The sequence below is a fragment of the Pituophis catenifer genome, unplaced genomic scaffold (genome assembly GCF_029215685.1).
Source record: "Pituophis catenifer annectens isolate HBS135680 unplaced genomic scaffold, rPitCat1.0.hap2 SCAF_2, whole genome shotgun sequence".
Lineage (NCBI taxonomy): Eukaryota > Metazoa > Chordata > Lepidosauria > Squamata > Colubridae > Pituophis > Pituophis catenifer.
Window position 1 is genome coordinate 29,874,039 of NW_027256882.1, and position 22,111 is coordinate 29,896,149.

General features: G+C 41.8%; 2 protein-coding genes across 2 annotated transcripts in view; one reads left to right on the forward strand and one right to left on the reverse strand.

Moving 5' to 3' along the window:
- The window catches only part of LOC139310059 (uncharacterized), a 649,177-nt gene that overhangs the window by 395,495 nt on the left and 231,571 nt on the right, over positions 1–22,111 (reverse strand).
- On the forward strand, positions 1,886–15,570 carry LOC139312009 (zinc finger protein 271-like). Its single transcript, XM_070936526.1, has 3 exons — positions 1,886–1,924; positions 12,799–12,865; positions 13,191–15,570. Exon 3 carries the CDS (start codon positions 13,418–13,420, stop codon positions 14,810–14,812), a length of 1,395 nt encoding a protein of 464 aa, XP_070792627.1. The 5' UTR covers positions 1,886–1,924; positions 12,799–12,865; positions 13,191–13,417; the 3' UTR covers positions 14,813–15,570.

A 22,111-nucleotide genomic window follows, 5' to 3' on the forward strand; every position in this document is an offset into this window, starting at 1 on the left:
CTCTCCTGCGCGAGCTGCACTGGCTCCCAGTGGTCTTCCGGATGCAATTCAAGGTGTTGGTAACCACCTTTAAAGTGCTCCATAGCATAGGACCAGAGTATCTACGGGATCGCCTTCTACCACCGATAGCCTCCCACCGACCAGTACGCTCCCACAGAGAGGGACTCCTCAGGGTGCCGTCGGCCAAGTTATGTCAGCTGGCGACACCCAGGAGGAGAGCCTTCTCTGCCGGAGCTCCTGCCCTTTGGAACGAACTGCCCCTGGACATACGTACAATCTCTGACCTTCAGGTCTTCCGCTGTGCCCTTAAGAGCCTACTGTTCTGACAGGCGGGGCTGTCTAATTGAATGATTTTAAATTGGGGTTTAAAATTTTTGGGTTTTAAAATTGGGCCAAACTATTTAATGATTTTAATTAATTTTAATTATGATATTTGTATATTTATGTTTTTAAACCGGCTGTACACCTCCCCGAGTCCTTTGGGAGAAGGGCGGTATATAAATAAAATTATTCTATTCTATTCTATTCTATTCCCCTGCCCACCCCCCTCTCCTGGCATGCGATGGCAAAAAGCTTAGCCATCGCTGCTCTAGACCAATTCAAATCATTGGGTCAGGACGGACTGCAGCCAGAGTTCTGAAGGAACTAGTAAATGTGATTTCAGAACCATTGTAACATATGTTTCAAAATCCTTGGAGCACGGGGGAACTAGAGGTAGACCTCAATTTACAATAGTTAATTTAGTGACCGAAGTTACAACAACATTGAAAAAAGTGATTTATGTCCATTTATCACACTTATTACCATTGTAGCATCCCCCTGGTCATGTTATTTACATACAGATGCTTGACATTTATGACGGTTGCAGTGTCCCGGAGTCATGTGATCCCCTTTTGTGACATGCTATCAACCAAACTCAATGGGGAAACCAGATTCACTTAACAACAGTGTTACTCATTTAACAATAGCAATGATTCATTAACAAATGTGGCAAGAAAAGTCATAAAATGGGGCAAAATTCATTTAACAAGTTTTTCGCTTAACAACATAAATTTTGGGCTCAATTGTGGTTGTAAGTTCAGGACTACCTGTAACTGAGGACTGGAAAAGAGCTGATAGGGTTTAAAAAGGTAAAAAACCTGCAGGAATTTCCAGACAAAACAGCCTAACACCTGGTAATATCTTGGAAAACATATCCAAGCAATAAATCTAAAAATGGACTTGTCTGAAATGGTATAGTCTCCTGCTTGAGCAGGGGGTTGGAACAGAAGATCTCCATGGTCCTTCCAACTCTTATCTATTCATTGATTCATTGATTTTGAAAGCTGCAGCCTTGAATTTGCTGTGGGAGCAGCAGGAACAGGTCAATGGGTGTTTTTTGTGGGGAGGAAGAAGATCCAGTTTGGTGTAGTGGTGAAGGCACCAGGTTAGAGTCAGAGAAACGCTCAGTTCCAGTCCCACCTGAAGGGCAAAACCATCTGTTCAACTTTGGCCAGTCCTCTCAAGCTTAGGAAGCAGGAAAGGAGGGGAACCCCCTCCCAAACACCCTTGCCAAGGAAACTGCAAGGCCAGGCATCAAGACGACCCATAGGTACCAAAAACGAAGGTAGGTAGCGTCACGTTTCACTATTTCACTTGGCTCAGTTGCAAAGGGCGATCGCTAGGAGTCAAAAAGGACCTGTTGCCATATAATCAGTGGAAACATCTTCCAAACGCCTTGAAGGGACACACGTGTTTTTCCACCTCCTGTCGCTAGATGGCGGTCAGGCAACATCTGTGCCTAGAAAGGCATCAACACTGAATTTCTAGAAATGATGGGAGGAGAGGAGAAGCACAGAGTAACTTCCTCTTCCGGATCAGAGGAGGAAAGTGGAGTGCAGAGCGGCTTTTCTGCTCTTCCCATGGTCGAAGCAGCAGCTGGAAGGTGAGTGGAGGGCAGCTGGCAGGAGAGTCCGGGAGCAAATCTTTACTTGCTTGGTCTGTTGTGTGGATGTTTGGGTGGTTTAGGGTCGGGGAATTTGTGGTGGGTTTGGGGATTGTTATGTGTGTTGGACCTGGTCTTTCGGTGTTAAGTGAATTTCGTTGTATGGGTATACTATGTATATATGTACAATGACAATAAAGTTATTTTTAAAAACAACTTGGGCTGTTCGGTTCCCTCCACGGCCTGGAAGCGGAGAAGCAACTGGGCTGAAGCCTCTCAGCTGCTGCTGCTGCAGGTTCCTTCCCTCCCCAAATGGAAGCCCACTGGTGCTGCAGGCTGTGGAACTGGTGGCTGCAATTTCTGCTGGTGGGAAGATTGAAAAAGCCTCGTTCAAGGGGAGGTTGATTCTTTGGGAATGGCTTCCCTCCAGAGGTTGTGGCTGCTCCGTCACTGGAGGGTTTTGAGGGGCGATTGGGCAGCCATTTGTTCTGGATGGAATAGGGTCTCCTGGCTGAACAGGGGATGGACTAGAAGACCTCCAAGGTCCCCCAACTCAATTCTTCTCTTATGGACCTGATGTTTTCTGGGCAACAAGATCGGATTTATGTGTCTCTAGTCATTTCTGGGTTGTTTTGCTTCCATTTCTAGATAACAAGCACCATGTTTTCCTATTAGTGCCCCCATCCGTGTATTCACCAGGTTCAACTGTGCTTAACCCAGCACTTTTTAAAAACTAGCTATTGAATGTTTTGACTGTTCAGTTGTATTTATTTATTTATAAAATGTATTGGCCACCAATCTTACCATGACATAACTGTGGGTGGCTTAGAGACAGAAAATAATACATACACATTAAAATCTAAATAAATTGTAGGAAGAAAAATCTGGTCCGGTTCCAAGCCAGGAGAAAGGAGCTGGAAATAAAATGCTTAGTGACACAGATGCCAGTCCCAACTGCAGTCAGTAAGTGAGGACTACTTCAATTGGGATGTCACCAAAGAGGTTGTGGAAAGCATTTTCTGCCTTTACTTGGAGTTCATGGCTTCCATGGGCATAACTGGTGCTTCAAATCTTGCAGAGGCTTTAGGCCTCATTTGGTCAGTTAAAGCCCCCACATCTGTAAAGTTAGTGTCATGCAGATTGACATGTTTGTCTAGGTAAAACAAGAGTTCAAGTGTGTTTGTTGATAAGCCAACGCATTTCTTCAGCTGAATAATGTTGGGTTCCTCCTAAGAAGGAAGGAACCCTGAGCATAGTGAAAGGCAGATATTTATATATTTCTTTGCTTTCGCTTCATTACATAAGAAGCAGCTGAGACACGACAGATAAAGTATAGAAATATAGAAATAATAAAAATCATAAAAATAGTCATGCATGCCTTCTATGATTTTGGTCACGTGCCTAACAGACAGGCTAGTGGTTTCCTGTGAACGTTTCCATGGCCTCAGGAGACTGTTGAGGCCTGAACTTCAGCCTTACCATCTCAACATATGAGCAAACATCAAATTGATCAGATTCTTGATTAACATTAGTGCAGAAGGTATGATTGAGATATTTTTCAGGCTTGAAAGACATTGATTTTCTCCATATTGTAGATGTGTGTATTATTTCTCTCTGAATGTGTATATCTGCAAACGTATAATCCATCCCAAGGACTTCCAGATAAACAGTCATATGAAAAAAAGTACACTCTCCTTGACTTCTATGGTTTTATATATCAGGATGTAGTGAAAATCAATTGGTCCTTAGAAGTTCTTAAAAGTAGGTTAATGCAACCACAAAAGAACAACAACACATGACATATTACATCAGGTCATCTTTTATTTTATAAAAAGAAAGCCAAAACAGAAAAGTCATGTGTAAAAAAAGTATGATTCAATAATTTGTAGAACCACCTTTAGCAGCAACAACTAGTAGTAATTCTTTTCTGTATGACTTTATCAATCTCTTGCAGCGTTGTGGAGGAATTTTGGCCCTCTCTAAATATACAACATTGCTTCAATTCTGTTAGGATATGGTTTGAGCCTAACTATGTTGTCCAGGCAATATAAGTGTACTGTATCTTTAAGCTGTAAATGTATTATGTGACTTTAATGCTGAGTCATGCTGTAATTACATAATGACTGGTTATGAGAGTATTTAAGCAAGGTACTGTAACGTATTCAGTCTGCTATGATGATGAAGCTGTGATGATATGCTACCATTGAGAGGAGTTGTTATCTGTAATCATCGTTTGATGGATCTGCAACCATCGTGGTTTGTGAACCAGAGTGAGTTTGTTATTCTAACCCAGTGGTCCCCAACCCCCGGTCCGCGGACCGGTGCCGGGCCGTGGAGTACCTGGCACCGGGCCGCGCAGCGGTCGGGGGACATGAACGCTGCAGCGCAAAGGCTCCTGGGCCGTGCGCAAAAGCTCCTGGGCCGTGCGCAAAGGCTCCAGGGAAGAGAGCCCCACGCAGGTACGCACGTGTGGCCCAAAGCCCCCACCCCTGCGCGCGCTCAGCGGGCCACGGTAAAATTATCAAAGGCTGATTGGTCCGCGGCGATAAAAAGGTTGGGGACCACTGTTCTAACCAACTACTGTTTGTTGGGTAAGAAGATTCTGTAACTACTGGACTGATTTACTGGCAAAGACTTGGAATTTGTTTAAAGACTATGAGACTGTTTTTCTACTATAAAGTAAGCTTTTGATAAACCAGTTTGCATAACTCTTATTCATTGCTCTCAGCAACGTTTCCTTGTGCATTTACTCTGCTGGTTGGTAACACAACACCAATATCCTTAACAAGTTCATTGAGGTTTGTGGGTGTTTTTTTATGCACAACTCTCTTGAAGTTCCATCAATCGGGTTGAGGTCTGGACTTTGACTGCCATTGCAACACCTTCATTCTTTTCTTTTGCAGCCATTCTGTTTATTTATTTATTCAATTTATATGCCGCCCTTCTCCAAAGACTCAGGGCGGTTTACAATACATTTAAAAAATCATTATAAAAACATTTAAAAATTAAAAACATTAAAACACATTCACACCATGTCAGATAATAATCTAAAATAATGCCACTGAACTACACTGTCTATACTGGAAGGATGGTTTTGTGTTTATACTTTCCCTCCATTTTGTCTAAGGGACTGAAGGGGGAGTGGCTTAGCCACTCTATAAATATGACCCCCTTTAGTCACACACTTGGGGAAAAAAAGAGGAGAGAGAGAAGAAGGGAATATGCTCTAGGCACATTTACCTAAGAAATAAAGACCAAGTGACAATGTTCTGTGATTTAAAATGTAAATAATTTATTGGTTTTAAATAAACAAAGTTTTTCTTGATAAAAGAAATCTGGCTTAATTGTAGCTGCTGAGACATTCCAAGATCTTATTGACCTCTACAACCTAAACTAAAACTTTTCTAACAAATTGGTAGCAAGAGGATGGTTGTGGTCTAATGATCTTTAGCAAGCTCACATATGTCATCTAAAATAAAAGGGGTCACTAAAAAGAAAATTACTTGGACCCGTGAATCCCCGGTATTAACCAGAGCCCAGAGGATTCAGATGGCTAGCCAGCATCAAGAAAACCATGAAACAAACACGACCAGCAGAACAGCTGATTTTGACAGCTCTGATGAAGACGCTAAAGAATATGGTGAAAGAGGAGCCAGTGGGTGAATTGCAGGATACAGGTCAGTAGCCACAAGTCCTGAAAGGCCCCTAATTGACTTTTCCTCTCACTATGAGGAAAATATTGGCAAAGTAACAGCAGAAGAAGACCCTTATGATCTTCTGCTTGAAGCAACTCCTGACCCCAAAGAAGCAGCAAAGTCCAAATACAGTATCGTAAAGGCTTTAACTGAGGAAAATGACTTAAATGAATCCCTCACTAATCTCCTCATAACAATGAGGCTATCTGACCTCCGAAATTCAAGAGATATGTTTTTTTTATTTAAAAAGTTTTTTTTATTTTATAAACAAGCAAACAAACAATACATAATCAATCATTTAGTGTATCTTCTGAATACATATTTTGTGTCTTCTTTTTACTCCTCCAGTATTTATCATATCTTAGTATTATCATTTCCTTTATTATGACATTTCCCCACATTTCTTACTTCTCTATTAATACATTTTTCTATCTTTTAATTTTATTAAAAATTAGACAACAATTTTATCCCCACACAACCTTCAACCCCCCCTCCCCACGCCCTCCCGACTTCCCAGAGCAAAAACAGGGTATAACATTAAACAAGCATAAGCTAAAATATGCTAACTTACTACAAGATTCAAAACTCCCTCACATATCTAATAACTTTTACATTAGATAACATTAGCTAATGTAAAAGTTGCCACAGGTGCTAATGTACTTGTTGAAGGAGTGGGAACAGTTTATATTGAAGGGATTGGCGATATTGAGGGAGTACTGTTTGTATCAAAGATAACCAATAACTTGTTGAGTAGCACAAAGTTATGCAGGGAAAATGGTATTAATATTAAACTCAAGGAAACTGGTGGTTATGTGACAAAACAAAATGTTATTGTTGCTAGTTTAAAACTGTTTAATGATTTGCCATACCTAATCCCACTTGTTAAACCCAAGGTTCTAGAGCAGTGGAGCAACAGGCAGAAGGAAGCCAGAGCGCAGATAGATGAAATGACTACCCAAAATGATATTGAATCTCAAACATCTCAAGGTAACAAAAAGGTCAGTGACAAAGCGCCCTCTAAGGGAAAATCACTTCATAGTAAGTGTGTTCATATCTTACACAGAAAGCTAGGGCACTTCAGTTTCCAGGTAATTGACAAGATGCCACTATTTACTGAGGGTTTAGACCTTAGAAAATGTAAAGCACACCTAGACTGTGCTATCTGCAAAGAAGCTAAAAGTAAGGAAGCAAATAGGCCCAAAATTGCGAAACGCCGTGCCAACAACATGTTTCAGCGGGTCTATATGAACATAGTTGGCCCTTTTTCAGCCTCTTTAGGCAGGAAGCATTTCTTCCTAATGATTGTAGATGATCATACTCGCTATGGCTACATTTATACAATTAGAGACAAAGCCGAAGCCTTCGAGAAATTTAAAAGCTTCTATAATTTAGTCAAAACTCAACATAAAGTAAACATTGCTGAATTGCAGACCGACGGTGGTGCGGAATTCATGTCCACCAAGTTTCAAAATTGGATTGAAAGCAAGGGCATAAAACACCACAAAACGGCACCTTACTCCACCTTTCAAAATGTCATTATTGAATGACGTAACAGTTTGTTGCAAACTATAATGAACTGTTTAATAGTGGACGCTAAGTTAAGCAGAGCCTTCTGGGGAGAAGCCGTCCTCTGCGCTAATTATATAATTAATAGAACATGGTCAAAAACTCTCGACCAAACCCCATATTACATGTATGGGCGAAAACCCAAATTATCCCATCTACGAATTTTCGGTACACATGCCTGGGTGAATATCCCTAAACAACTAAAAAGAAAAGAGGGACCAAACTCAAAGAAAATGGTATGCCCCTGGCACAAAAGCATATAAGTTTTTAGATGAAGGAAATAAAGTTGTTATCTCCAGGTCAGCCAACTTCCAACAAGATGAAAGCTGGGGGAGAATTCATTGCAATGACACCAGTGTCTACTTCAAAGATGAAGAAAACATTCTGCCTATCACACCTACAAACGATGGTGAACAGCAACAGCAACCATCACCACGAGTGCAACGCAATGAAAGAAACTCATCTGACACTTCACCTGAACCAGAAGCACTATCTGAAGAATCGCCTCCATCCAGTGTCCCATCTTCACCTCGACGTCACTACACAAAGAAAAGATCTTCAACTTCCCCAGGTGCCCGAGGCAAAAGACCTCTAAAATTCGAGAGGGGTTACAATGCTGACACGTCATCACAAGAAGAAGGTGAAAGGCACCAAGTAAGATGGTCCAAAAGAGTAAACAAGGGGATCCCTCCACAGAAGTATGAAGGGGTTATCGCTTCTATCAACTCTGTGACCACGGTGCCTAAGAACTACAAAGATGTTCTTCAACTCGAAGAAGAGCAAGCAAGATGGAAAGAAGCCATGCTTTGTGAAATGAATAGCCTTAAACAAATGCAAGTATATACATCTGCCAAGGTTCCCAAAGGCAAAAGCGCTATTGGGACAAGATAGATTTTTAGAGCCAAACCCATGCCAGGTAACAAATTGTTATACAAGGCCCAGTTAGTGGCCAAAGAGTATGCCCAAAGGTACCCAGATGATTACCTGGACACTTATTCACCGACCGTCAGAGCCGAAACAGTAAAAGCTGCCTTAACAACCGCAGCGGCCTTAGGTGAAAAAGTTTTTCAATTCGACGTCAAAACAGCATATCTGCATGCTGATCTGAAAGAGGACATTTACCTCAAGGAGCCACCCGGTTTTGAAGGAAAAGAGGTGTCAGGTATGCTTCCTTCAATATCCAGGAAAGAAAACCCAAACTCAATATTTTAAAAGAGATTAGTACTTTTACTGAATATGAAATGATCGCAACCCAGGTAAAGCTGGAAGTGAGCAAAACGCGCGAAATAGCATCTAGTAAGCTTCTCCCCCCCGCCCGTGTCCATTGACCATCATCCAATCCAAAGGTCAGGTGGCATCACGCCTGGCAACGTCATCCATCAGGAATGTAGGGCAGTTGGTCAGCTGGCCCCTTTGGAGATTCAGTTTCATTTCTTGGAAAGACACCTCCTGCATTGGTAAGACACCTCCTGCAATCTTCCCCCCCTTCACCCCCTTAACTAGTCCCCCCCCTGTTTCTTATGGCAGCTGAAGCAGGCAAAGCTGAGGCTGACAAGAGGGCTCAACTTGGAAACTACAAAAGAGCCTATATGGTCTCCTACAATCAGGCCTTATGTGGTATGAACACTTCACCAAATTACTGAGGTCAATAGGTTTCACCACCTCGCCAGCTGACCAATGCCTGCTTACAAAAAGGGCACACAATATTTTGGAAAAAATATTAGTCTACGTGGATGACTTCCTTTACATAGGGCCAAACAAAGCCACATGTGATAAATTTGCAGAAATTATAGGGAGAAAATTTACTTTAAAATCCCTAGGTCAAGTAGATAGATACTTGGGTGTCCAAATAACTCAAACTGAGAAGGGGTTTAGCCTTTCACAAAAAGAAAAAATAATTGAATTAATTGAAAGGTGCCATATGGAAAACGCAAGTATAACAAGTACCCCTATGCAAACTAATTATCTCGCCCATGCACATGATGATAGTGAAATCTATGAAGATACAACCTTTTATAGATCTGTAATAGGATCACTCCTATTTATTAGCAAATGGAGCAGGCTGGATATCTCCTTAGCTATAAATCTTTTATCCAGGCATTCTCAAAAGCCAAAACAATATCACTGGAAAGGTGTAAAAAAGGTCTTAAGATATTTAAAGGGAACAATTGATGCAGTTCTCCTTTTAGAACCTAGCAAAGGGAAATCAGCTCAACTGAAATGCTTTGCTGACTCAAACTGGGCAAGCTACCCTAAATCTAGAAAAAGTACATCTGGTTTTGCAATTTATTTTAATGACAGCCCAATTCATTGGCAAATTAGCAGACAGAAGTTCATATCTTGCTCGACTGCAGACTCTGAGTATGCCTGCTTATCTACAGCCACAAATGAGTTAATATGGTTTGACTCACTCATCACTAGTTTGTGGACACGCCCCTTGCAGCCAATAAATATTATGGAGGATAATGATGCTGCAATCCATATTTCAAAGTCTACAGCTGTTGGCCATAGATCGAGACACGTTGATATTAGATACCAAAATGTACGCCAAATGGTCAAATAAATTTTGTATCTGTCATTTATATATAAACAGAGGAACAAACTGCTGACATACTTACAAAGCCCTTGGCTAAGAATCAGCATCTAGATTTGTGTAAGAAGTTATGTTTGTCATTCTAATTGTATGCATATGTATTTTTGACTTTGGCTGACAGTATAGTTCACTTTCAGAAGGGGAATTGTCAGATAATAATCTAAAATAATGCCACTGAACTACACTGTCTATACTGGAAGGATGGTTTTGTGTTTATACTTTCCCTCCATTTTGTCTAAGGGACTGAAGGGGAAGTGGCTTAGCCACTCTATAAATATGACCCCCTTTAGTCACACACTCGGGAGAAAAAAGAGGAGAGAGAGAAGAAGGGAATATGCTCTAGGCACATTTACCTAAGAAATAAATAAAGACCAAGAGACAATGTTCTGTGATTTAAAATGTAAATAGTTTATTGGTTTTAAATAAACAAACAAAGTTTTTCTTGATAAAAGAAATCTGGCTTAATTGTAGCTGCTGGGACATTCCAAGATCTTATTGACCTCTACAACCTAAACTAAAAAATTTTCTAACATACCATTCATGGCCGGATCTCACCAGATCGCAACAGCGAGATCAACGGCCTCAGAAATGCCAGAAAAGCCAAGTCTTCACCGCTTTTCGGAAGGCTAATAGGGTGGGGATGGTCCGGACCTTAGGAGGTAACTGGTTCCAGAGAGCTGGGGCAGCCACAGAGAAGGCCCTCCCCCACAGGCCTGCCAGCCGGCATTGTTTAGCTGACGGGATCCAGAGGAGACCAATTCTGTGGGATCTTACCGGGCGCTGGGAGCTATGCGGTAGAAGGCTGTCTCGAAGATAGCCTGGCCCTCAGCCATGTAGGGCTTTAAAGGTAATAACCAACAGCTTGAATTGTGTTGTAGATTTGCTGATGTGTTTTGCGACCATTTTCCTATGTCAACCAAGCTTTAGCTATTGGACAGATGGCCTCACTTTCGACTCTAGAATACTTTGGTATATAGATGAGTTCATGGTCAACTCAAAGAGTGCAAAGTGTCCAGGTCCTGTGGCTGCAAAACAAGCCCAAATCATCACACCTCCACCACCGTGCATGATAGTATGAGATACTTGTGCTGATATGCTGTGTTTGATTTTCGTCAAACGTGTCATTATATTACGGCCAACCAACTCCACTTTGGTCTGGTCTGTGCAAAGGACAGTGTTCCAGAAGTCATGTGATTTGTTCAGATGCAACTTTGCAAACCTCAGCCATGCTGCTATGACCTTTTTAGAGAGAAGAGGGTTTCTCCTCACAACCCCTTCCAAACAAACCATATTTATCCAGTCTTTTCCTAATTGCACTGTTATGAATCTTAACATTTAACATGCTAACTGAAGCCTATAGAGTCTGTGATATAGTTCTTTTTTTTTTTAGTAATTTCTCTGGCCATTGCATGGTCTGGCCTTGGGGTGAATTTTCTTGGATGTCGAGTCCCGGGACGATTGGCAACTGTCTTGAATGTTTCCCACTTATGAATAATCTTTTTAAAAGATTAAGAGAGTTGGAAGGGACTTTATAGGTCATCTAATCCAACCCCCCCCCCCACTCAAGCAGGAGACCCTACACCATTTCTGACAAATGGACGTCCAATCTTTTCTTGAAAGTCTCAAGTGATGAAGCTGCCACAATGTCTGAAGGCAAGCTGTTCCATTGGTTGATTGTTTTCACTGTTAGAAAGTCCCTCCTTATTTCTAGGTTGAATCTCTCCTTGGTGCTTTGGAAAATAGCTTGACCCCCTCCTCTCTGTAGCAGCCCCGCAAATATTGGAAGACTGCTATCATATCTCTCCTGGTCCTTCTCTTCACTAGACTAGCCATGCCCAGTTCCGTTCTTCATATGTTTTAGTCTCCAGTCCCCTAAGCATCCTGGTTGCTCTCCTCTGCACTTTTTCTAGAGTCTCAACATCTGTTTTATAGTGGGGTGACCAAAATGGATGCAGTACTGTAGGTGCGGTTTTACTAAGGCTTTATAGAGTGGTATTAGTACCTCACTTGATCTTGATTGTATACCTCTGTTAATGCAACTTAGGAGCAATTGATCAAGGGCAATGTCAGCTCTCCGGTCACCGGGGCTGCCAGTCGCACAGAGACCTTGGCCACACCCCATATCGAGATCCGCCAGATTGGCCGGACATTCATGGGGGCCTGGCTTACATAACTGTGCCGGGAGCTGCCAGCTGGGAGGCATGGCTATACCCACACGACGCGCCGGGAGCCACTAGCTCAGCGGCACAAGGCCTCCATTGCTTGAAAAGTACCTACCGGTGTTGATGCGCTACCCTGCTTCATCCAGGGCCGCGCGAAGCCTACCAAGGCTGGATGAGAGGCGAGGCCTGCATGTGATGCCGCAGCATGTATGGCCTGCGCGCTGGGCTGTGTCATCACAGAACGCCACATAAGGGGTGCGGAGTTATAGGGACGGGTCCTGGATGTAGCTGTGGGGGTGGAGCTGACGCTATATAAACGGTGCAGGGATTAACCACGTTAGCACTGATTTTGCCTATTGCCTGTTTGTCACTTTGTGCTGCTTGTTGTAGCTTGTTGGATAAAGTTTGTCAGTTAATCATGTTTGGCTCTGTCTAAATTCCTTGCTAACGGCTGGAATGTGACAGGCACTTTATTAGCAGTACTTGGCTGCTACTTCACCTCTTTATACAATGGAAGCAGTGAGAAATTTCCTAATCGTGAGAACAATTAACCAATTAAGTAAAATCATAGAAATTAAAGAGGATGTACTTTCTTTTTCACTTGACTGTATGTGAAAACAACCGTTTGCACTGCTAAGAATTTGTGATTGGCCCAGTCAACAAGGGAATTTCATCACTGAATGGATATTCGAACTTGGATCTGGGTAGTCTTCCATGTGTCATGATTAATGTAAGAGCTTCTTTGAGTATTGTGGTATGTTTGCTTTTTCATTGTAATGTAACCCTTTTTCTTTTTTTCTCATCTTCTGCAACCATTTCATGCACAATTAAAGATACATTTTTATTTGAATCTTATAGACAAAGAAGATGGAAATGAGCACTCTGGACAACTGAGGATAACAAGCAACATTGAACACCAAAGCAAGTCAGTCCAGAAATCAAAATATTTTCCATTTCCTTCAGAGTCACACAATTCTTTTATACCTAGGGAAACGAGAGAAAATCAAGAAGAGATTTCTAACTGGGAAACGTAGAGTGTGAAATTCAAGCATACATTACATGAAAACTCAAGGCAGATTATTTTTCCATTGGGCAAAAGAGGGAAATATCTGGAAGTTACTGGGGAGGAAAAGGTCAATTGGAAAACCACGTAGAGCAGACAGAGTTGCAGGCCCACTCTGGGAGGAAGAAAACAGCTTGAATAAAAGCACTGCTAAACAAGGAATCATCCATATTTTTGCCCTCCAAAGGAATATGAGTTGTGGAAAAGCTCCATAGATGTGCCTGTTGTGGGAAGGATCCAACTTGCAAATCATAGCTGATTACGCCAGAGAGGATCCTGACTGGAGAAACGCCATACAATACTCTAAATGTGGCAAAACCTCTGATCAGAACACCTCCATTGTGATTCTTGGAAGGACCCACACAGGAGAGAAGCCCTACAAATGCTCCCAATGCAGTAAATACTTTAGCAAGCATGGCGACATGGACTCACACCAAGGAGAAACTGTTTGAATGTCCTGACTGTGGGAAAAGTTTCCGTCAGAATTCCCACCTCATTGGCCACCGGAGGACTCACACAGGAGATAAACCCTATGAGTGTCCTGATTGTGGTAAAAGTTTCAGTCACAATTCCAGCCTGGTTCAACACCAGAGGATTCACACAGGAGAAAAACCCTTTGAATGTCCTCTTTGTGGGAAAACTTTCAGTCAAAATTCCGACCTCGTGAAGCACCAGAGGATTCACACAGGAGAGAAACCCTTTGAATGTCCTGACTGTGGGAAAAGTTTCAGACAGAATTCCAACCTGGTTCAGCACCAGAGGATTCACACAGGAGAAAAACCCTTTGAATGTTCTGTTTGTGGGAAAACTTTCAGTCAGAATTCCGACCTCATGAACCACCAGAGGATTCACACAGGAGAGAAACCCTTTGAATGTCCTGACTGTGGGAAAAGTTTCAGACAGAATTCCAACCTGGTTCAGCACCAGAAGATTCACAGAGGAGAAAAACCCTTTGAATGTCCTGACTGTGGGAAAAGTTTCCGTCAGCATTCCAACCTCATCGGCCACCAGAGGACTCACACAGGAGAGAAACCCTTTAAGTGTCCTGATTGTGGTAAAAGTTTCAGTCACAATTCCAGCCTGGTGAAACACCGGAGTATTCACACAGGAGAAAAACCCTTTGAGTGTCTTGTTTGTGGCAAAACTTTCAGTCAGAATTCCGACCTCATGAAACATCAGAGGATTCACACAGGAGAAAAACCCTTTGAATGTTCTGATTGTGGGAAAAGTTTCAGTACGAATTCCACCCTGGTTCAACACCAGAGGACTCATACAGGAGATAAACCCTTTGAGTGTCCTGATTGTGGTAAAAGTTTCAGTCAGAATTCCAGCCTGGTGAAACACCAGAGTATTCACACAGGAGAAAAACCCTTTGAATGTCCTGACTGTGGGAAAAGTTTCCGTCAAAATTCCCACCTGATTGGCCACCAGAGGACTCACACAGGAGATAAACCCTATGAGTGTCCTGACTGTGGGAAAAGTTTCCGTCAGAATTCCCACCTCATTGGCCACCAGAGGACTCACACAGGAGATAAACCCTATGAGTGTCCTGATTGTGGTAAAAGTTTCAGTCACAATTCCAGACTGGTTCAACACCAGAGGATTCACACAGGAGAAAAACACTTTGAATGTCCTGTTTGTGGGAAAACTTTCAGTCGGAATTCCGACCTTGTGAAACACCAGAGGATTCACACAGGAGAAAAACCCTTTGAATGTCCTGACTGTGGGAAAAGTTTCCGTCACCATTCCAACCTCATCGGCCACCAGAGGATTCACACAGGAGAGAAACCATTTGAATGTCATTTCTAGTGTCCCATTGTAAGTCCAGCTGAGATATTGACTATTTAAATTGATTAAATTAAATAGAATTTGCCTGATTTTTTTGTAGGCAAATATGTAATGGTATTAGATGCAGCAGAGGAAAGAAAAAATGGAACATATTACTTTGATAATGGCTATCTTGCTTTCAGCATAAGAAGTTGCTGGATATTTATTTTTGTAGAAATTTGGCTATTATGTAAAAATCTTTTTGGGAGTTTTCTTTGCATTTTTGTGATAGTGGATGATAGAAATGCTATGTGCCAGGAGTCCCAGCCTTTTTCTCCCTGGGGGCCCCCAAGATTTTCAGCCTTAGAATTCTCCAGCCATCATCTCTTGGGGATTGGAGCCCTGAGACTATAGATTGTGGCTCCTCATATAAGGAGAAAACAAGATGAGAAGAGACACAGAGGGGGTTCAAAGTTTATCTTTTCCTAACAGTTCCAGGAATTCAGTGCACCAAGCATGTGTTCAGATTGTGTCAAGAATGAGGCACGCAAGTGGAAGAAACCATCTGAATAGCAAATATATTGGGGGAGTTTAGGGCAGTGAGAAAAGCAATGTAAAATTTCAGATTTAAAGGCTGTTCTGCCCTGCAGGTGACCTTCATATTCAAAAGTCAAAAGGAGCAATTCAATTGAAACATGTCAGTTGCTACATATTCCTTTTCTCCCCAGATTTTATTGCATTTGTGGTACTTGCTTTAAAACTGGCTCTCCTTCATAGTAGGGGTGACTTGTTGTGATTTTATGGACACCTTTTGTTGGAAACAATATGGAACTCTCATGCCATTGCTGTCTTCTGTGATTTTTTTTTTTTACTTAGCAAACAAACACAGGATTTCCTAGTGGTGCACCATCCATTTATTATCCTGGAAGAACTGGGCTTTACCTAGGATTTTTTTTAATAATAGCTCTTTGCACCATTTAGGATATTCAGTTTTATAGACAGCCCTCGCTTACCGCTTACTACTCAGCCTTCAAAATTACACTGGTGCTTAAAAAGTAGTTCCTCAAAGTTGTGCCCATCACAGTTATTTGGGGGTGGGACTAACTGGCAATTACGATCGTTGCGGTGTCCCACAGTCATGGAATTGGGTTCTGATAAACAAAATTGACAGGAAGTTGCAAGTCCCACTCATGGTACATTGCACTGAAGAGAACACGGTGATTCGCTTGACTGTTTTTCACACGACCATTGCAGCATGCCCATGGTCACATGTTCAAAATTCAGATGCTTGGCAAAACACCCCTAATTATGATGGTTGCAGTGTCCCAGACTTCAGTTGTACTTGAAATCTTAATTTCTCCAGAGGGAATCAAATAGTGGAGGGAGGGAGGGAGAGAGAGAGAGAGATGGAGAGAGAGGGAGGGAAGGAGGAAAAAAGAGAAAGAGAGAGACTGAGACTTATTGATTGTAGGCTCCTTGGGGCTGCAAAATTGAGTTTATTGAAGTGGACCACTAGACTCCTTCTGGAGGTTGGCTATTCCTACCAGCTTGGTGTCATCTGCAAATTTGATGTGTTCCCCATCTATCCCCTCGTCACTGATGAAGATGTTGAAGAGTACTGGGCCTAAAACAGAGCCTTGGGGTACTCCACTGCATACTTCCCTCCATGTAGATGCAGTTCCATTGAGGACTACACGTTGAATGCGGTTGGTCAGCCAGTTACGAATCCATCTGGTGCTGATTCTGTCCAACCCACACTTTTCTACTTTATCTAGTAGTAGGTTATAGTCTACTTTATCAAATACCTTACTAAAGTCCAAGTAAATTATATCGACAGTATTCCTCTGGTCCACTAATTTTGTCACTTTGTCAAAGAATGGAATAAGATTAGTCTGGCATGATCTGTTTTTGACAAACCCATGTTGGCTTTTGGTTATCACTTTGTTTGCTTCTAGGTGTTCGCTGATTCATTGCTTGATTATCTTTTCCAGAATCTTCCCTTGTATTGAGGTCAGACTGATAGTTTTCTGGATCTATTTTTTTTTCCTTTTTTGAAGATGGGAACTACATCAGTTCTTTTCCAGTCCTCTGGCTGGAAAATCCTGTGCTCCAGGATCTCTGAAAGATATAGTTCAGTGGTTCTGAGATCTCGTCTGCCTGTTCCTTCAGAACCTTGGGGTATAATCCATCCGATCCTGGTATTTGAACTCGTTTAGGGTAGACAGGTGTTCACTTACCATTTTTTCCCCTACTTTAACTTGTGTTCCTAATCTGTTTTTGATAGGTTGGACTGTTTTTTCCTTTTGTGTAAAGACAGATGCAAAAAACGAGTTAAGTAGTACTGCTTTCTCCCTGTTGCTTGTCACCTTCTTACCACTTTCTCCCAACAATGGACCAATTGTTTCCTTGACATTTTTCTTTTCCATGTCCATTTAATTTGTATTTTATGGTTTGTTTGTTTTTTGCCAATGTGCAAGGCAGAGCATTTATTGGTTGAGATTTGAAGTTGCCACTTGTTAGACCAATCTGACACATAGTCAAGGTTTTTTTGAAGGGTAGTTGCATTGTCGGTGGTGTTGAATAGTTTAACATCATCAGTGAAGATAACGCAGTTGCTTTTAATATGATCACAAATGTCATTTATGTAACGTATGAAGAGTGTTGAACCTAAATCACTGCCTTGTTTCCTTGACATTTTTCTTTTCTTTTCTTTTCTTTTCTTTTCTTTTCTTTTCTTTTCTTTTCTTTTCTTTTCTTTTCATGAACAAGTTTTATTAAAAATTTCCTGTTACATACATATTTTATGCACAGAGTATTGACCAGGTCACATCTTTTACAACTTATAATTATATATATTTTGTAATCTGTTCCAATCTACTTTTTTAGTTTCTCCAAATACAATTTGCATATTTCAATTTCTGCCATTATTTTCTTTTTCTCTACTTTATTTTATCTTAATCTCTTCTTAATATATAATATATAAACAATATTACCATCTGCCCTTCACATCCTAATTTCTTAACCTTATTTCAATTAATTATCTTATTTCTCAAAATCCTCATCCCCTTTTGTTTAGCTATAAACAATGTGTTTCATCTTATTCAATTTTTGTATTGAAACCCTTTAACTTAAGCAATATCATTTTCCATTCTTAATTCCTGATTTCTTATTATAGCATCAATTAATTGTCTTATTTCATTACTTACAACACATCATGTAAAATCCCCATCACACTTTTTTACATTTATTTATTCATTCATTCATTTATTTATTTTATTTGTATACCGTCCTTCTCCAACAGGACTCAGGGCGGTGAACAGCCACGGTAAAACACAACATATAAAATTTAAAAGCAGTTTAAAAGACATTAAATAATTTTGGCCATCAATTTAAAACAACCCAGTTAAAACCAATTACAAATTAGAACTGCAAGGATGGGATGAAAGACTGCCCGGCTAGATGAAATAGATGTGTTTTTAGGGCCCGACGAAAAGTCCGGAGGTCTGGTATTGTGCGTATTTCTGGAGGTAGGTTGTTCCAGAGGGCAGATGCCGCCACAGAGAAGGCTCTCCCCCTGGTGGTCACCAACCGACATTGTCTGGCCGACGGCACCCTGACGAGGCCCTCTCTGTGCGAGTGAACTGGCTGGTGGGAGGCTATTGGCGGCAGAAAGCGGTCTTGTAGATACCCTGGCCCTAAGCCATGGAGCGATTTAAAGGTGGTCACCAACACCTTGAAGCGCACCCAGAAGACCACAGGAAGCCAGTGCAGCTTGCGCAGCAGAGGTGTCACATGGGAGCACCCCGTCGCTCCCATAATCCCATAATTTCAAGTTTATCTCTTAATTTCAATTATTTTCATAAGTGGACCAAATTATCACTTCATATTTCATCCACTGTTCATTTTACAATACACAATATATATCGTCATCTTTATTTCACAATTACTAATATTAATACAGTCCCTTTAGCTCTATTATTATATATCTTATTTCCCTTCCTCCTTTCCGCTATTCTTCCCCTTTTAAACATTTTCTTTTGGTCCCTCCAGTATTCCACGTCTTAATGTTTTTCTCCCTTTATCCCATTCTCTTGTCTTCTTCTTCTTCTTTTCATTATTTTTATAATTATTATATCTTTTCTTCTGAATCCTTTCTCTTACTTTTAGGTCTATTACTCGCATAGTTCGCCCCACATTTTTGTCTAATCTGTTCCCATTTCCTCCTCTTCCCTTTGCTTGCTTCTTTTTTAGCAAATATTTCCTCCTATCCCTTCCTTTTTTGCCACCGTTAATCCCAGTATAATCATTTTTACTTCCACTTTCTTTGCCTACAATATTATTTTCTTGCTTCTCATTTATGATCTCTGTCCTGTTGAGTATGTTCTAACAAAATTTCTGACTTTTTATTAACCTTTAATGATTCACACATATTTTTAACCATCTCAATTAATTCCTGACACATATTGATATTTTAGCTTGTATTTAATTAAAATTTAAGTCCATATACTTATGTCCAGCTGGTTTTTGTTTTCCACCTCCTTTAGCAGTCGAGGCCAAGCAATTTGAGTAAAAACAAATACTCCTTAATTTTTCTCACAACTCTTGCAGTGCGCAAGGTCACTATAGTTATTTTTTCCAATTTTCAAGCTATTCATTGTAGTGCTTTCTTTCCACCGGTAGATGTCTCTCTCCAATCCACAATTTTCAGAGACACAAAGTATCCAATTTGCAAAAGTATTTTAAATCCACATATCAAATATTTTCTTTCAATTTTCTTCTTCTTTTCTTGCTTTCTCAAATTTAGATTTAAATCCAGTTGTAAATTTGTTGCTATTTTAACTTCCTCTTTGTTCTTCCTTCAGAATTCAAAACTCTCAAAACTGTCAAAATTATTTCAAATCCTCTAACAAGTATTTTCCCTCGGGTTTCTTTTTCTTATATCAATTTTAGTTTCTCCAAATCCAATTTCAAATCCAAATAAAAAGTTTTCAAATAAAAGTGTTTTAACTTGTTCTTCTCCCTTCATTAAAATTCCCAAGTGCCAAATAGCCGCTATTTCCTCGCCGGGACACCTTTTAAACTTTTTTTTTAATTTCCTTTTTACCTGCGAGTTGGCCAATCACTCACCTGGTACCAATACTCTATCCAAACACCGCTCCTGCACAATTCTTATTCCGGTTGCCCCCGCTTCAAAGCGGTCATAATGGCCGCCACCCCCACCGCTTGTTCGATGGGGGGTGACCCCATCCAACCTTTCGAGGAACTTGCCTGTTCCTCTTGGTCATCTGAGGCCCCTCTCCTTCTTCACTGCCCCTACAAGACTGTTCCGGTCCAAAGAACCCCCCTAATTCACAGGAGTATAAGAAGTATAAAGACCTCTAATTCACAGGAGTATAAGAAGTTGGAAGAAGGTCCAAAGAAGAAACTTGTACGTGTTTTTTCCGAAAAAGAAAACATGACTCAACTTACCAAAAACAGAACAGTAAATGACAGGTTAGGAATGCAAATTAAAATACAGGTAATACCTGGGTTACGAGTGTTCCCTTAGCCAACATTTGAAGTTACACAAATACTGCGAGACCATGTGAAATAAGTAGCATGAGATCTTGTGCTACTGATCTCATGTGATCTCACCCTTTAGGTCTCTATTGTCTTGAAATTGAGACATTTGCAAATGGATGGAAGGCTTCGGGCCTTCAGGCCTTCCCTCCATTTGCTGTTTCGTTGCCGAAGTCTGCAGGGAGATTGCGTTCATGTAGGCTTTGCCAGCAATATGCAAAACGTTTTCTTGGCACCAGCAGAGCTTGGGAGGAGTGGGCGTGTCCCTATGAAACCCTACGCCTACAGGCAAAGACTTTTTGGAATGGGCTGCTGAAGCCTAAAGGGTCGCAATCCTCAAGCGCTTTGGCAACAAGAAAGAAGCTCAGGGCTGCTTTCTTGGTGCCAGAGGCCTTATCAAGCCTTTAGGTGACAAGAAAGGATCTGTGGGTTGGGGGAGGCCTTGGGTGGTTTGAAATGGGTATCCTCTTTCCTCCCTAGGTCCCCTTTGGCCTTCCCCACCGCAAGATACATCATGTGCACTTAACAAGCCTTACATTCGATTAGCAAATGGTTGGGCAAACGGAGGGAGTGATCACCTTCAAATGACGAGATTCACTCCCACGAATCCTTGAGTTACAAAGAATGGAATGACCAGCCTCCATTATAGTTGTGGGGTATCCCCAGTTCATACTGGTTCTATAGAACTGGTAGTAAAACTGGTGGGAGGGTTCGCCCCCCGACCCCATCATCAGAATGCTTCTGCACATGCGCAGAAGAGCGTGCGTGGCCCGTTGCGAACCAGTAGTAAAGATAGATAGAACCCACCCCTGCTCCATTACATTCATAACTAGAGGACTACCTGTATGCAAAAATAAGGTAAGAGAACACCTGTCAGCTCTAGATCAATTCAAATCACTGGATCTGGATGGACTACATTCCAGAGTTCTGAAGGAACTAGCAAATGTGATTTCAGAAGTATTGAAACATATTTTTCAAAGTCCTTGGAGCATGGGGGAACTAGAGGTAGTCCTCAACTTTCAACAGTTCATTTAGTGACCAAATTTATAACAACACTGAAAAAAGTGACTTACGGCCATTTATCACACTTATGACCATTGTACCGTGTTTCCCCGAAAATACGACATGTCCTGAAAATAAGACCAAGCCTGATTTTTGGGGTGGGCCTAAATATACGCCCCCCCCCAAAATAAGCCCCAGTGAAGGTTTGCGGGTGGCCAGCACAGGAGGCAGCCCTTCCCTTCCCCGGTCACCTCATGGAGGTTCAGCCCCTTAATTGCTGCCCGCTGATCAGCTGAGCGACCCAGATCTCCAGAGCACTTCCCCAGCTGCCGGCCTCCTCCCCCTTTTCCTGCCAATCATTCTTTACTTGGGGTCGCAGCACAGACACACATCTCCAAAATGCTCCATCCAGAGCCTTCAGCCTTGCAATCCTGGAAGGGGTGTCTGTGCTGTGATCGCAAAGAAAGAATGGTGTGTGTGTGTGTGTGTGTGTGTGTGTGTGTGTGTGTGAGAGAGAGAGAGAAAGAGAGAGAGAGAGAGATCTACAATCCAACCTCGGAGAGTTATCCAGGGCCGGCAGCAATGTTCACTCCACCCCACCCAACCCTCTCTCCCACACACACAGGTCCCTCACCCCAACCCTCCCAAGGCAGCCACATCCCTGCGAACTCCTGTGCCCCCCTGTCACCCTGGAACTGACCATACACCAAGCGCCTGCCCCGGGGCTTCTTTGGTAGTGTGGGCGGCGGCAGCAGAGAATCCTCCATATGCGGCAGGCAG

What these genes read in the sequence shown, in the direction of transcription:
- LOC139312009 (XM_070936526.1), top strand. Translation starts at nt 13,418, where the DNA reads ATGGCGACATGGACTCACACCAAGGAGAAACTGTTTGAATGTCCTGAC.